Source organism: Pyxicephalus adspersus, chromosome 5 (genome assembly GCF_032062135.1).
Source record: "Pyxicephalus adspersus chromosome 5, UCB_Pads_2.0, whole genome shotgun sequence".
Lineage (NCBI taxonomy): Eukaryota > Metazoa > Chordata > Amphibia > Anura > Pyxicephalidae > Pyxicephalus > Pyxicephalus adspersus.
Window position 1 is genome coordinate 6,386,956 of NC_092862.1, and position 15,786 is coordinate 6,402,741.

The following is a 15,786-nucleotide window of genomic DNA, read 5'->3' on the forward strand; positions in this document are numbered from 1 at the left end:
GACGAGCCTCATCAGAGCCATTAAGTCCTAATAATTTCCAATATTGCACCACCAATTATTAATATTCCAGGCAAGAGCTAACCTTTTCCTACCATATTCAAAATGCAAAACAAAAAATTGCTGTTACATTATTTTATCAGCAGTAGAATAGAATTCACTCCATTATTTGGTGGCATTTGGACTGGTATCAATCTTTTCAATCTAGGAATACTGCAAGAGGTCCAGCCAACCAGTGGGAACTTTTTTTTTCTCTAAAGCTCTTGAAGGGTCTGCTGCAAATTTAGACAAAAAAGAATGATTTTTTTAAATGCTTGATTTATTCTATTTATAGCCCCCAAATAGCTTGTATCAGTGAATTACAGCACCGAATAGCACATGCCACATCTTGGAAATGTATCACACTTTAACCAGCGAGCATCTGTTTTAATTAGCATTTTTAGACTGTCAGAACAAACCATTGTCTAGTGCCAGGCGTTCACATATTAAGGGAGCAGGTGGCATAGTGACAGAGAAACAGATAAAGAAATATGCCAGCATCCATGGCCATATCAAAGCATGCCGATGCTTGGGATTTGATTTGGTTTGCTGAAGCTTGGACATGGCCAAACTGATTGGAAGCTGAGGGATGATGACCAACGACTGGGCAGGTAGACAAGAGCAAGGGTAGGTAGTCACAGAAAAATATTGATTTTTGTTTTAAAGCCCATCTCCGGGCCCACCTCTTCCTTCCACCCCTGTTTATCCACTTTGACTTTTCTTTCCTTATATACTTTTAGAAGTTTGGAGTCCTTGGGTGCATTGTGTGCCCCAATGCCCTCTCTGGGCACACCAGTAAAAGCCTTCTCTTCCATTCCCAGGCCTTCTTTGTCAATTACCCTTGTATGTCTTCTCTGATGATTCTTGTTATTAAGAATAATTCAGACAATAGTTCACTAGCTATTTGAGCCAACCCCGGAGGTTCATACCAGATGTAGATTGTAGATAGAAACCTAGGGCTGGATTTATACTTTTTGCTCCCTTCAGCCAGATTTCCCCGAGGAGTAAAAAAAAGAGAAAGGGAGAGGGGAGAAAGAATGTGAGAGTGGAGGGAGAGGAGGGAAAGAGAGAGAAGAAGGAAGAAAGGAAGATGGGAGAGAGTGATAGAGATAAGAAAGAGGGAGAAGGGAGAGAGACAGAGAGGGAAGGACGGAATGGGAAGACAGAGAAGGAAAAGAGAAGAAGAGGAAGTAAGGGGAGAAGAGATAGAGAGAGGGGGAGTGAGAACAAAGTGGAGGGAGGAGAGAAGGATGGAAAAATATAGGCAAAGAGGGGAGAGAGAAGGGGAAAGGAGAGAAAGACAGGGAGATGGAGAGGGGAGTGAGTGGGATGGAGAAAGGGAGGAAAAAAGGAGACAGAGAGGGAGAGAGGGGTGAAGAGATAAAGATAGAGAAGAGGGAAAAAGAAGGGAGGAAAAGAAGATTAGAGGAAGGAAGGAGAGGGGAAAGAGAGTGGGTGGAGGGAAGAAAGAGAAACGGAGAGGGGAGAAAGAGTGAATGGAGGGAGAGAGCGGAATGGAGAGGGGAGAGAGGGTAAGAAGAAGATGGTAGAGATACTGGGAGAAAGAGGGCAGAGAGAGGGTGTAAGTAGAGCTGAGGCCCTAATCCAAGAGGTGGGCAAAAACATGTTGCAAATCATGGAACAACATATCCTAAACCGAGATATGGGAACATAACACACACATACATTTCCATTGCTATTGGTAACCTGTTCTCTTTAAGCGTAATGACTTATCCAACCTAATACACTTCTAACTGTTATACAGAACTACAACCTGGCATTTCCTTTGTCACATGGTCAGACATCTACTTATAAGCACATTATTCACAAGCAAGTGTATTGTTATTACTGCTTTGTGGTTTCATATGTTAGCTGTCATTAAACTCTTCAGGTAATAACCCTCATGAAAATATAAAGCCCACATAGCACAAGAGTAACATGAATGAACAAGGCTGTGATGATTGGCCAATATTTTACAGCTTTAGGTTTATTAGTATAGAAATATATCAGGCATATATATAGGCAATTTGTATAGATGTATGACCAGACTTGGATAAGAAACCTAGGGCCCACCAAAAAAAGCAATGAAGGCCCACGTAAATGAAAAGCTTTCCTACCCCAATGGTATATTTTTCTAAGACATTAGGGGTCAGCGTTCAGACCTGTGGCCCCCTAAATGGCACATAGTGGCAAATCACTGTGAAACACCAGAGGGGGTAGGAAGGTGGGCCCGGAAGAATAAATAGCTTTCCTGGCATTATTTTTGTAAGGCATTGGGAGCAGGTGCCCAACAGAGGGCCAGATAGATGCCCTGTGTCCCCTATACCCAGAATGGGCTTTTTTATGTTAAACAGACAAAAACAAATAACTATTTTGCCCAAAGAAAATGAAAGATTGTACTTCTACTAAAACTAATATTTTGTAAATGTGTTTTTACAAGGTTGCCAAAAAGATTACATTCAATTATTTTTTTAATATACCGTATTTTTCGGACCATTAGACGCTCCGGACTATAAGACGCACCAGGTTTTCCGCACGGGAAAACAAGAAAAAAAAAAATTCATTTGATTTCCCCTGAGATCCAGCGTGCGGCACTTGTGCCCGCCCACAAAGGCGGCGCCGATTGATTTCATGAATGCCGATCGGCGCCGCCTTCATGGGCGGGCACAAGTGCCGCACGCTGGGACACAGGAAGAGGACACTGGCTGCGGGGACCGGCGGGGATACAGGTAAGTAAAAAAATATGCATTCGGACCATAACACGCACCCTGATTTTCCCCCCACTTTAGGGGGAAAAAAAGTGCGTCTTATGGTCCGAAAAATACGGTATTTTCGATGCATTAAGGAACTGCTTACTGGTACAAGAAATGGAGGGGGGGGGGGTTTGTAGTTGTCTTAAGGACTGGAAGGGACAGGATGCCATAAAAACATTGACGTTACGACCCCTCCACGTACTCTGCTTGTGTCTTTTGGACTTATTTCCCATCATGTCCTGTGCTGACCATCATAATCTTCCCTGTGGAAACAGACGCAATAAAGCCATCAAATGCCCTAACCCATCCCCTACTCTATATCTAAATTTGAAATGTATTCTAAAATGTACATATGATTATCACATATTCATCTGAAAATAAAAAAGGAATAAATGCAGCTAAAGAGATGTAAGTAATAATGAAGTTCTTGATTATATAATGCAAATATTCTTTAACATTTAGAGATAAAGATGGAAATTATAATACTACGTAAGGTACTGTTTGCTTATAATCAAGATGAAAGAAAACTGTTATATAAGTAAACCTATGCAGATTTTTTTATTATTTTTCCTAAATATTTAACAGGAAAGGAAAAGAAAGAGAACCTGTTGTCGGGTTATAGGAATTTCAATATTTAGATATTAATAACAAACAGTAATTGAGCTTTGAAACAAGCCCTTACTTACCTATATAGGTGCTGGCAGTGTGGAGTAATGTAGCATCAATGTTTTTAGCAGAACCGAGTTTTTTTGAGTAATTCCCCCATCCCAATTGTGACTCATGAGCTCATTGTAAAGCCCTCAGTTAACATTAAGTATCAGAGGACTGAAAAGCAGCTGAGTTTCTGCTGGGAGTAAAGAGCAGGGTGAGCTGAGCTGCTAGGAGTGAAGAGTAGGGTGAGCTGAGCTGCTGGGAGTGGAGAGCAGGGTGATCTGAGCTGCTGGGAGTGGAGAGCAGGGTGATCTGAGCTGCTGGGATTGGAAAGCAGGGTGAGCTGAGCTGCTGGGACTGGAGATAAGGGTGAGCTGAGCTGCTGGGACTGGAGAGCAAGGTGAGCTAAACTGCTGAAAGTGGAAAGCAGAGTGAGCTGATTTGCTTGGAAGAGAGAGCAGGTGAAGATAAGATGGAAAGTCACTGACACAAGAGGTGAGCTGAGCGGCTGAATGTAGATCACATTACTGATTCTGCAGAGAGGATGAATTTCTCCACAGTGCCTGCAGCTACAGGGGGCAATGATAACATATTCCATTTCAATTATTGCTGATTGAAATGCATACCTATCTAAATGTTTATGGGCTAGCCAGAGGTTAACTTCAAGATATTTTAGTTATTCAAGTGAATATAATCTCTCTAATATACAGATGTCTTATCCAGGTGTTTTTAGGTTTTACAAAGCATTTTTTATATCTCTCAATGCTGCAGAGATGATCTATAGACTGCTAATTGTGGGGCATAATGTGCACATTTGTATATAACAAATCAATTTATTCTTACACCCATGGCAAAAACCTTTAAGGTCTGTTTTTTTAAAACACAAAAATAAATGACTCTAAATAAAGAAAAATATTAATATTTACCCCTTCCAGTGACCCCACCCCTGAGGTCCGCTCTTATTACATATTGCACCAATCGAAACCTCTTAAGCATTTAGCACTTCTGGGAGGTTCAGTTGATTGGTCCTTCTCTGCGCTCTGCAATTCTTTCTTTTAACACTAAAGGGCTGATTCACTAAAGAAATGTAAACTGTTCTCCTACCAATTGAATTATCTTGCAACTTGCAAGGAATAATTCATATTAGTTAGTGGTGAAAATTCACTTTTCAAATAATAACCAATAATGTTCCTCGCACATGACTGGATGGTTGAAGTCAGCAGAGTCTCATCTCATTTACTAAACTAAGAGCATAACCCCTTGCAAGGGAACGATTCATTTTTTTATGCGAACACTCTATATCCTGTTAATAAATCAACCCCAATGTCCGGTTGTGATTTAAGGGACCATAAGTGCGTCAGGGGACACAGGAAGTGTTGCAACCTGTAGATTTTTCAGCCAACAGAACTTGTGAAGATAGTGGAGGATGGTGGCTTTGGTATTTTCTTTGCAGAAGGAAATTGATTTTGAGTTTTTAAAGCATGACAGTCACTTTAAGAAGGGTAAAAAATAGAAACAGCGGGCTCTGAGTCCGAAAAAAAGGGATCTGTTAGCTATATAATTGTAATAGAACTCCTTTGCGCTGCCAGTGACTAGACTACCAACTGTACGAACTTTCGAGTTCAGCACAGGAAGAAAGCGAGGAGCAGTACTCTTCAAATCTACAAAGCGCCACTGGATATCACCGCCAAACGCACCGTACTTCCAGTTAATCCATTCTGTCAGAAAGGTGAAATGTCTCAATCTCGGTAGCCAACCAGGTGTGCTGGGGTGGTACAGGCCAGGCCGCCTGCCTGGAAGCATTATGCAGCTAATTTTTATTTTTGGGATATTCAGAGCCTGTAATTAGGCCGGCGCAGTGATAACTGGGGAACGTCAGGAAAAGAACTGTGAGCTTGAAGAATAGGACTATGGCATGACAGGTAAAAATAGAATGATGAATTAGGTGGCAGGCGGGGGTACATGTAAAGCGTTCCCATGCTGTAATATAGACATCAAAGGAAAAATATAAAGCCAGATTAGCAGAAATGTATTTCAGGCTTTATAGGAGGGTAATGGATGGAAAACTCAGCTCTTAACTGTTTCTGCAAAATCCCTTTTGCAAAGCTGATTGTCTTTTTTGAACTGGCACAAAGAAACTCTTGGTTCTCTGTAGGCTCGAGGTAATATCTAACAAAAAGCTTTCTTTCTTAACTCCTAGTGTCCAAATAGATAGAGATTTAGAGAGTCACCAAAATACGTAAATGGGAGCTGCTTTACTTGTCAATCGGGTTGAAAAAAGTCCATCAAGTTTAACCAATAGGGAAATAAACATACTACAAACCTGCATATTCCGGATAGAATCACACATATGCCCAGTGGATCCAGAGGAAGGCAAAAAAAAAACAATCCAACGGGAAAAAAAATCCTTCCTGATTCTGTGAGGCAATCGGGTGTTCCCTGGATCAACAGTCTCTGGTGTCATTATTTTTATTAGTTTAGTTGCCCTTTTCTGCGTCCTCTCCAATCCCACATTATCCCACATTATCCATACAAAGCACATTACAGATGAATTCTGACCAATGCTTTGTACAGGGGCAGAAATGTATGTCCTTCTCTCTTACATTTACACAATACAACAGGCCTCTCCGGCATGACCTGGACAGAGAAAGGAGAAGCAAGAGATCCATGAGCTCAATGCACTCGTCTTATTGTTCCTCCTAACACCGGAATAATCCTTAGTAGAACTGTACAGCCATCTTCTATAATGTCATCGCCTCCTAATACAACCTCCACTATAAAAATATATAGGAGGCCGGTAGCCAGTCTTTCTTGGTGGTATAATGACTTTTTTTAGTGTCCTCTTCTCATGGCATTCTCTTGTTAGTCCAAGGTGGGGGCCAAAACTTTTATACCCTGGGCTCTCAGGGAGTGGTAAAATGATTATGTCTCATTTATTCCAGAAAGGAAACATCACCAGAGGTCAAGTCAGCTGCATTTTATAGCTGTCAGGCCTAAAAATGTATGTTCCTTTCCCAAACTGGAGTTGGCTGGTTAAATGTATATCTGCCTCATGATATAATGCCCTCTCTAGGGTTACTGTTGTCAAGAGGTATTTAGGGGTTGGTGCATTGTAAATGTTTAACATAGCGTCCAGGTTCTATCAAATTATCCAACCACCAATGTTCTTAGTTTGCTATTAATATTCTGTTTCAGTTATATAGAGAATTTTAGGGGTCCTTCATAGGCAGCCATCTATGATCATATCAAATGGTGTGGACTAAAGGTTTATGCATGGTTTTGTAAATCCAAATTCACTTACAGTGTCCACATGCTAGAAAACAGGAGTCTTAATGTAGACTTGGAGTGAACATAGAAGAGCAAAACAACACCTTTGGTAAATGCATTGGGCCTGTTTTATAAAATCTCTCCAAGACTGGAGAAGATAGACTACCATGAGAAAACCTAGGTGATCCAGCAAACCTGAAGTTGATCTAGTACAGGATTTGCCAACCTCCTTTTCCTTTTTAGGAAATCCATTCCCTAGGATCAATTCCCCATTCCCTAGGATAGATCCTAGGATCGCCTAGGATCTATCACTGGAGGAGATAAACTATCACTCCCATGATAGGGCTATTGAATACAAAAGAAAAGGCTGGGATTAATTGCTGTATTGAATTATGATTTTTAGGTCTTGTTATATTTTTTTTATTCTTCAATTGTGTAACTAAGCTTTTCTTTTTCACTTCTAGGTTATGGGCATGCTGCACCTGGCACCGATGCAGGAAAAGCCTTTTGCATGTTCTACGCTGTGCTGGGAATCCCCCTCACCCTGGTGATGTTTCAAAGTCTCGGTGAGCGAATGAACACCTTCGTAAAGTACCTCCTGAAACGGATTAAGAAGTGCTGCGGGATGCGGAGCACGGACGTGTCCATGGAGAACATGGTGACCGTTGGGTTCTTCTCATGCATGGGTACCCTATGCATTGGAGCTGCTGCCTTCTCCCATTATGAAGAGTGGAGCTTCTTCCAGGCCTACTATTACTGCTTTATAACTTTAACGACAATAGGCTTTGGGGACTATGTGGCCCTGCAGAAGAACAGGGCGCTCCAAAAGAAGCCTCTCTATGTCGCTTTTAGCTTTATGTACATTCTGGTGGGATTGACGGTCATTGGGGCATTTCTAAACTTAGTCGTTCTCAGGTTTTTAACCATGAACAGTGAAGACGAGAGGAGGGATGCCGAAGAACGGGCATCTTTAGCTGGAAATCGCAACAGCATGATTATCCACATCCAGGAAGACTCACAACACAGCCGGCCACGGTACAAGGCTGAAGTAACAGACCTTCAGTCAGTTTGCTCTTGCATGTGCTACAGGTCCCATGAGTACACCAGTCGGGTGGTATCTCACCAAAACTCTTTCAGCTCCAAGCTGAATCCTCAGTACTTTCATTCTATATCTTATAAAATTGAAGAAATCTCACCAAGCACATTAAAAAACAGTCTCTTTCCATCTCCCGTTAGTTCTATTTCCCCCGGTTTGCACAGCTTTACAGAAAGCCACAGGCTAATGAAAAGGCGAAAGTCAATTTGAGGTCACCTTCAATCTTTTGCCACTGATCACTGTCCTCTTTTTCTCTCTCTCTGCTGTTTGGTTTTTGCTTTTTGCAACGGCTGAAGAGAGGCACAACAACAACTAGTCTGCCTTTTTCCAAGACTCAAAAAGTTGAGCATGAAGCATGGGAAACGTCTACTCCAGCAAATTATGCCTTACGCTAACCCCCTGAGTGGATTTCAGAAGTTTTCATAAAAAATAGAAGTTACAATTCCAAAGTGCACACGAACAGGGGGGGCATTTGTGTGCCACTTGCATTTCTGACCTAACAAACTTTTTTTTGTTCTACAAAAGATTAAAATTAAAAAAAAAAGCAGGTGACGGGTATACACTTATATGTCTGTGCAATCCCACAAATAATGCATTCAAAATAAAATATCAGGTATTATCTACTTGAAGGAAAAATTATTGCATAATCTAGAGGTTAATCCTAGAAAAGAATATTCTAAAAAAATATTTTTTGTTATACTTATTTTTTATTGCCAGACTCGAGCATGTACATTAGACAACTCTGTATGCCAGGGTATCGCCTGATGAATTTTTAAATGCTAGTAGATTGTTTAAGAAAAATTTAGTTTAAAATAAAAATGGAGGCAATGGATACTTCTCGCTTGCCAGTTCAAAATAATAATAATAAAAAAGCATGCACTTTGTAAAACTGGTATGCATTATAAAACACAAAAATGCATATAATAAAATAAAAAGCTTTTTTTTAGTCATCAGAATGATTAATTTCTTTTTGCCTTTCCGTTCCAAATAATTATGTTTTTGCTTGGACATTTATTGATGGAACTAAGGCGCTGCTTATGGGTTAAATTGTTTTTATTTTATTTTTTTTCCTTAATTTTATTTAAAAATAAAACATATATATTACCAATAATAATATTTTTGGTGCAGCAAGTACCTGCATGAATAGAATTATATTTTTAGGGGAATGCTTGATTAAAGGTGGGTATATTTGGGTGGATGTATTTTTTTTTTAATTCAATAAATTAAAAAAACAGGGCATTCCTTGTTCTATGTATAAAAAAATATATATATATATAAGATTGTCTCCTATTGATTTTGATTTGTAAATATCGGTAATAAACCTTTGTTGGTGTCAGGAAGAGGTTAAGGGACAGTATCCTCTATTTTGACCTTCTCAAAAACTGGCAAAGGTTGATTTTTCCTTTAGATGCCACATTGGCAAAGTAGGTGCAGGGTTCTCTACTATTATAAGCCACATTTGCTGGATTTTAAAGGGACATGGAACTGCAGTGCTAACCGGGCTTACAAAAAAAAAAAAAAAGCAGATTCCACTGGGGATGAACCGTGTGTGTCTATAATAGATGCTGTCAGTTTGCTTTTGAAAAGCTGGATCTAAAAGTCTTTATTGCAGACATGTCAGCTGCCTGTATGTAATGTCCGCACAACCCATAGAAATACATGCACTCAGATGCAGAGCTTTGTACCTCATAAGAAAAGTATGGATGGGTTGCAATAAACAGTTCATGTCTCTATTTTTTCAGAATTGTCTGCTCTTAATTTGAACAGTGGTATGGTTGTCCATGAATTGTGAATCAATATGGGTCTACATTTGACATGCAGTTGAACCACATAAAAAGTCAAAGGTTTCCCATTGAGCTCAATGGGACAGAGTGGATGATAGGTCTATGGGTACATCTGACCTGCTTTGCATTTCATTTCTATGATTGCGGTAGTACATATAGAAGATGAGTTGCATGGCAGGTACGACCCTTCTTTTTGGAAAGCATGTAAAAAAAATCCAATATATAAGCCTTTGTTTAACTAAATATATACCATGCACTCATGTTCCTATAGAAGATAACTTTTTTTTCCAAGAGAAATCCTTGAAAATAATTACTTTTAGAAGGTGGAAACACAGCAGGTGCTCAAATGCTTTAAAACTGACATGGTTGGTGCTCAACAGAAGGCTCATTTACTCCTCAAAAGCCAGAATGTCCACAACAAACTTACCTATATCTCACTAGTCACAACCTATTTTATCCACCGATATGCCTATATGTAGGTACTGATAGGCTGCCTAAGTTTGCCAGCCTATCAGTACCTACACCAATGTATCTCAACCAGGGTTCTGTGGAACCTTAGGGTTTCTCCAAAGGTTCTTTGTGCAATGAACAATTTGTGCCTCTTGGTTTATTTTACATCTCTTGCCAGCATTGTAAGAGGCATTTTTCCCATTGACCACAAAGTTATAGTAATCATTATCAGGGGTTCTAGAAGACCTAAAACTTATTTCAAGGGTCCCACTATGTTAGAAAGGCTGATCTACACCACCATGTGAACATCTGCAACAGAATTGCAGGTCCTTTTTGACTCCTGCGTGAGCTTCTAATTACCAGTAGTTCTATTGCTGAGCATAACTCTGATCATTTAATCTTCATGGTCTAGACCAGGGGTTCTTAACATTTTGATGACTCCAGACCCCCAATGGGTTGTCCAATATGGTCTCATACCCCTTTTACTTGACTGTCGAAATAATCATCACCATTCCTTATAATAGTTGCCAGTATGACTTCCAAATATGTCAACAGCTTGAGTTTACTGTACTTATAGCTATAGATAAGTATGTATGGAAAGCTAGGAAGAGAATATGAAATAAATTCATAAGCATCAAATGTTCTCAAAGATTCTATCGCGGTCCATTTACGTACCACCCAAGTATAAATTAATACATAAAATAAAATAAATACCAGTACCCAGAGATCGAGTCACATACCCAGAGCATTTGGTTCCCATACCCCCAAAGGGTATTGATACCCCCGGTTAGAAACCCCTGGTTGGAAACCTTAATTGTCTACTTTTTATTAGTTAACTTTACCTTGGACTTGGACTGTCTATAACAAAAGACCACAAAGTAGATTTGGACATTATTCTAGAGCTGAGACCAGGTCTGCTAACCATAACGTCACAACAAACAATATCCCTACTAAAATATATAACCAGGATGGGTGAGATATTCTGGTGGAAGTTGTCTACGTTGATCCCTCATAATACCATGAAATACATCCCTTACAATCTTATTTTTCCTGGTTGTACAGTTTTATATGAATTGTGTTGTGAGTTTATAAATCAAGCTTTTTTAGAATATATATTTCATGTAATAAGAAAAATCAGAAGATTTCTACTAACCCAGAGTTGTGTGCTCATTTCATCACACAATGAACCAATTTCAATTCCCTATTAAGTTGGTTTCAGCACCACAAAAGCTTTGATGTTTTACAGGCATCCTGATTATTACAGTGTGACATTTTGTACTAATTGTAGGAAGGGAAATTTACTAGCTGTGCAATGCAATGTAAAATTCACAGGCATTGGGTATAAAGGGCCTGTTTCGAATGCAGAGGTCCTTTGGTTTTGGTATGCAGCATCAATACAAGGTGTCACATTATCATGTAGCCATGGTCTACTGTAATCACCACCGATAGAAAGACCTTTCATTAAATGGAGTTAGACAAAGGATATTCCTGCTTAAGTGAAATCTACTTTTGCTGGAGCCGCTATTGTGTATCAGATTGAATTCTTTGCTTCCAGAGGAGAGCTCCAACAGGTTTGGTCCACTGTTAGGGCTCCTGTTCACTTTAATATATCTACAAAGCAATTAAACAAAGGCAGTACTCCCACAGCTTTGTTTTTTAGTATCACACAGGTATAATCGGGCCTGATTAATTAAAGCTCTTCAAGACTGGAGAAAATAGATTATCATGAAAGAACCATTGGAGGACCTGGGATAGACTATGGAAAAATGTGAGTGATCCAGCAAACCCAGAATGGGTTTCTTAAAAAATCATTTGCTATCTGTTGTTAAATGTTTTTGTCCTTAACTAGATCCATTCAAGGATTTCTAGATCACCCAGGTTCTCCCATGACAGTCTATCTTCTCCAGTCTTGTAGAGCTTTATTGAATCTGGCCCACTGTATTCGGCTTCTTGGCTGTTTGGTCTGCAAAGTCCACTGAGTTGCTTCAGCCCAGACTGAACTTCCACTTCAGGCATCACCATGATATACGTGCATAACTATATGACTAGGTAGCTGTTTCCATTTCCACAGCTGCTGATTCCGCAACAACCTGTCCCATGAGGAGGGAGTACTGATTAAATGGAGGATACTCTCTTTTGAGGTCTACAACCACCATGAGACTCATTACTGATCAGAAGACCTTTTCACCTCTTAAATAGCCCCTCTGAATATTTACAGACAGACCCTCTATGTATTAAACATCCCCCCTCCCGGTTTTGAATAAGGACCAGAAACCACCAACCCCCTCAACAATAACCAGCTCTTAAGCTCCAGGTATCCACATAAAAAGTGTAACTCTTGCTGCTCTGCCCAGAAGAACATTGCCACCTGTCACCATTCCGGGCACTTCCCTGTCCTATCCTGTCTTAGTCCATTTAAAGTAAATCTACTACAGGACTCACTACAAGGACATTTCCAAGGCTTCTCATGTTTCTAAGAGCCATATCGAACTAATTTCCTTTGGGTCACACTAGCTACATAAAAAAGGGTGACAATTATGCAAATCATTGTCTTTTGGGGTAAAAGGGCAACTTCTAAACATTTCTGTAAGTACTTCCTTTCTATCAAGTCCTGTAATTACATTGCATTGCATTACATTGCATTGCATTGCATTACATTGCGTGTGTTTAGCAAGTTTTGAGTGTCTGGGCCAAATAAACTCAAAATACTCATAATGGGACAGGTTTTTACACTTTTCAATCTTTCCACATTTTTTGGTTATTTTTTTGCCATCTAATTTTACAATTTATACACTATGTAATCTTTATGTAACAGTACAAATTTAACACGGAACACAGTGTCACCATGCATTATGGGTTTTCTGAAAAGAGAACACAATAGTATCTGTTTGCTTTCAGGCTTTCTCTCTTTTAATTGAAACCTATGCTAAAATATAATGAGTAGGCATGGGAAGGCCAATGGGGATCACTTCTTCAAGGTATTCGGACATGGCTCTGCAACTCCAGTTCTTAGGGGCCACATGCAGGATTTACATATAAACACTTAATTTCTTACTTTCTCACACCTTACTAAATTTACTTCTGTCTGTTAAAAATAGTAAAAATGTGTGCTGGACAGCCCTGCATTTGGTAGGTAAATCTGAGCTTTAACTATTGAGCTCTATAAACGACAAGCCTTACCCAGCAGAGCAGTTAGGATTAGCCAGGTAATCTTGTAAAAATGCCTAGAACAGCACAATTTCCTCTAATTAACGTAATTACCAATGGAAGTGAACATGCAAAACTGCTTCAGTAACTCCAGATTATTGTGTTGACCTTAAAGTGGAACTTTGATTAAAATAAAATATATACCTGTCCCTGATCCCTCCACACCTGGCTTCAGTTTAGTCCTGCGCAGTCCTGGATTCTTCCTTCATCATGGCGAGGAGGAATCATATGGTGCAGCCATCTTCTTTCTTCATCCCGCCGCGACAGTAAAAACAGAAGGGGGGCTTCCTAAATGTTAGTTGGGGAAAAATGCAAAAACATTTTTGGTTTATATAAAATGGTTATCTACCCTTTTAAATAAAGTCAAAATTGTGGTGATAGGTCAACTTTAAGCCTATAGGAGGTTAATAAATACTAAAAGATATGTTAAAGTAAAATATAAAATCTCACACTATACCAGTAGACACCAATTGAATCACATGGGCCTTATGTGTAAAATATTCTAAAGGAACAATTGCTTTTGTGGATCATATCAAACAGTCAGCTTGTTCTTGTTGTCCTTGTACTTGTTAGAAGCTTTCTATCTTACATAAGAGACTGAAAGACGCTAAGTAAGAATGTTACGAACACACTACAGAAAAGGGAGGATAAAACGCATAAAAGGAGCAAAAGGAAGAAAGAATAATGCTAAGCAGGAAATATTTCACACCCACCCTTGTGTCAAGAAGTTTACTGGAAGCTTCCTGATAGACAATGGAGGATGAACAATGGGTTGCTATGTAGGCGATTTCAAGAAGAAGAGAAGAAAAGAGTGAACAAAGGGAGGATAAAGGTCAAGCTGTTTATCCAACATGATGCAAATCTATTTTTTCTGCAGCTAAAGCAATAATCCTGGTAAATTGAAAACATGTAAAGTCCAAGCGTTTACATACATACAAACAATGTCTAAAAAAACACCCTAAACTTGCCCTCAAGGTGCAAGGCCTCCTGACAGAGTTGTGACTCTAGTTCAGCTAGCCAAATTTTGGTGGTTTCCAGACCTCAGGCACCAGTAAACAGCACCAGCTCACTAAAGACTCACTATACTAAGCAAAAAATGGAGTAAACCAAACTCAAACAGTGGGGTCACAAACCCATAAAGATTCTCAGTCACCCACAGGAGGAACAAGTACGTGCGCTCTTTACTTTCCTAAAACCAAGCCAAACCACAAACCATTTACCCTGTTTGTAACACAACATCTCCGCAGTAGGCTGTGGTGGTCTATTGAACGCAAATGCTAGCAAACCTTTGGGCGGAGCACGGCTATTTGATGACAATCATCATGTCCAGTCTCTGGCCATATCTAGGTGGACAAAGGGGGTCAGACAAAGCTATTCCAAACGGTAATAACAGAATTTTAGTTCTTACACAGTTTGGCTTAGCAACAGGTTTATTTCCTGCTGGGCCCAAGTCCATGTATAGTCCTGAGTTACTGAGTCCCTGTCATTTAGAGAGCCTGAATTCCTGCCTTCCACAGTGTGCGATCCTTTACCTCCCAGGGTTCCTGAGTCCTTGCCTATATGTGTTCCTGCATCCCTGTCTTCCATAGTTTATGCCTACTACAGTTCATGAGTCCCCGTGTTCTATAGTTCTTGTTTCCTTGCCTTCAAGAGTTTCTAAATCCCTACCATTCAAATTCCTGTATCCCTGCCTTCCAGAGTTCTTAAAGCGTACCTATACTCGAAATTTTAACTGTACATAAAAGGACCGATCACTCCGGGGGTGTCCGGCATGGGACCAGACACCCCCCGAGTGATCGGTCTGCCCTGCGGGATTGAAGCTAAGTGTGTTTTTGTTTTATTTTTTTGAGTATAGTTCCTCTTTAAGTCCTTGGTGTTTAGTGCCCCAATTCCTTGCCTTTCAGGGTTATTGAGTCCCCACAATCCAGAGTTCCTACCTTCCAGAGTTTTTGAGTTCCTACCATCCACAGTTCCTGTATCCCTACCTCCCAGTGTTCATTTTTACCAACTTTATTTCCATCCAAAGTTCCTGAGTCCCTGCCTTTCAATGTTTCCAATTCCCTGCCTTCCAGGGTTCTTGAGTCCCTGCCTTCCACAGTTTATGAGTTGATGCCAAATACAGTTCTTATGTCCCTGCTTTCTTTAGTTCTTGTATCCCTGCCTTCCAGGATTTCAGATTTCCTGACTTCCCAATTCCAAGCTTTACAAAGTTCTCAAGTTCTTTTCTCTGTGATTTTTTTCATGATCCTGATTACCCAGCACTGTTTTTTTCTGTTTATTATTAGTTTTACTTTATTGGCTTTTTCAGGTTCCTGAATAGACTTTATGCTGCCTGCCCTGACCCTTGGCCTTTCCCCAATTCCAACATTACCTGTATACTTAGCTCTGGTTCTGTCCCTGATCAAGTGCCACAATGCTGAAATAGTGCACAGCATAGCTAACCACTCATTGCTTGGTGCTCTGGTGAACATCGTGTGGCCCCGTGGACTCTGCACCTTGGGTCACTGTTATGTGCAGATAGCACAGGGGGTAAACCAGTACC

The 15,786-nt window shown here is 40.1% G+C and overlaps 1 protein-coding gene across 1 annotated transcript in view; it reads left to right on the forward strand.

Moving 5' to 3' along the window:
* KCNK9 (potassium two pore domain channel subfamily K member 9) overlaps nt 1-9,536 on the forward strand; it is a 100,058-nt gene extending 90,522 nt beyond the window's left edge. The window contains exon 2 of the mRNA XM_072410627.1: nt 7,172-9,536. Within this exon, the coding sequence (XP_072266728.1) occupies nt 7,172-8,013 (842 nt within the window). The 3' untranslated portion in view covers nt 8,014-9,536. The remainder of the gene's footprint in view (nt 1-7,171) is intronic.
* The last annotated feature ends 6,250 nt before the right edge of the window (nt 9,537-15,786 follow it).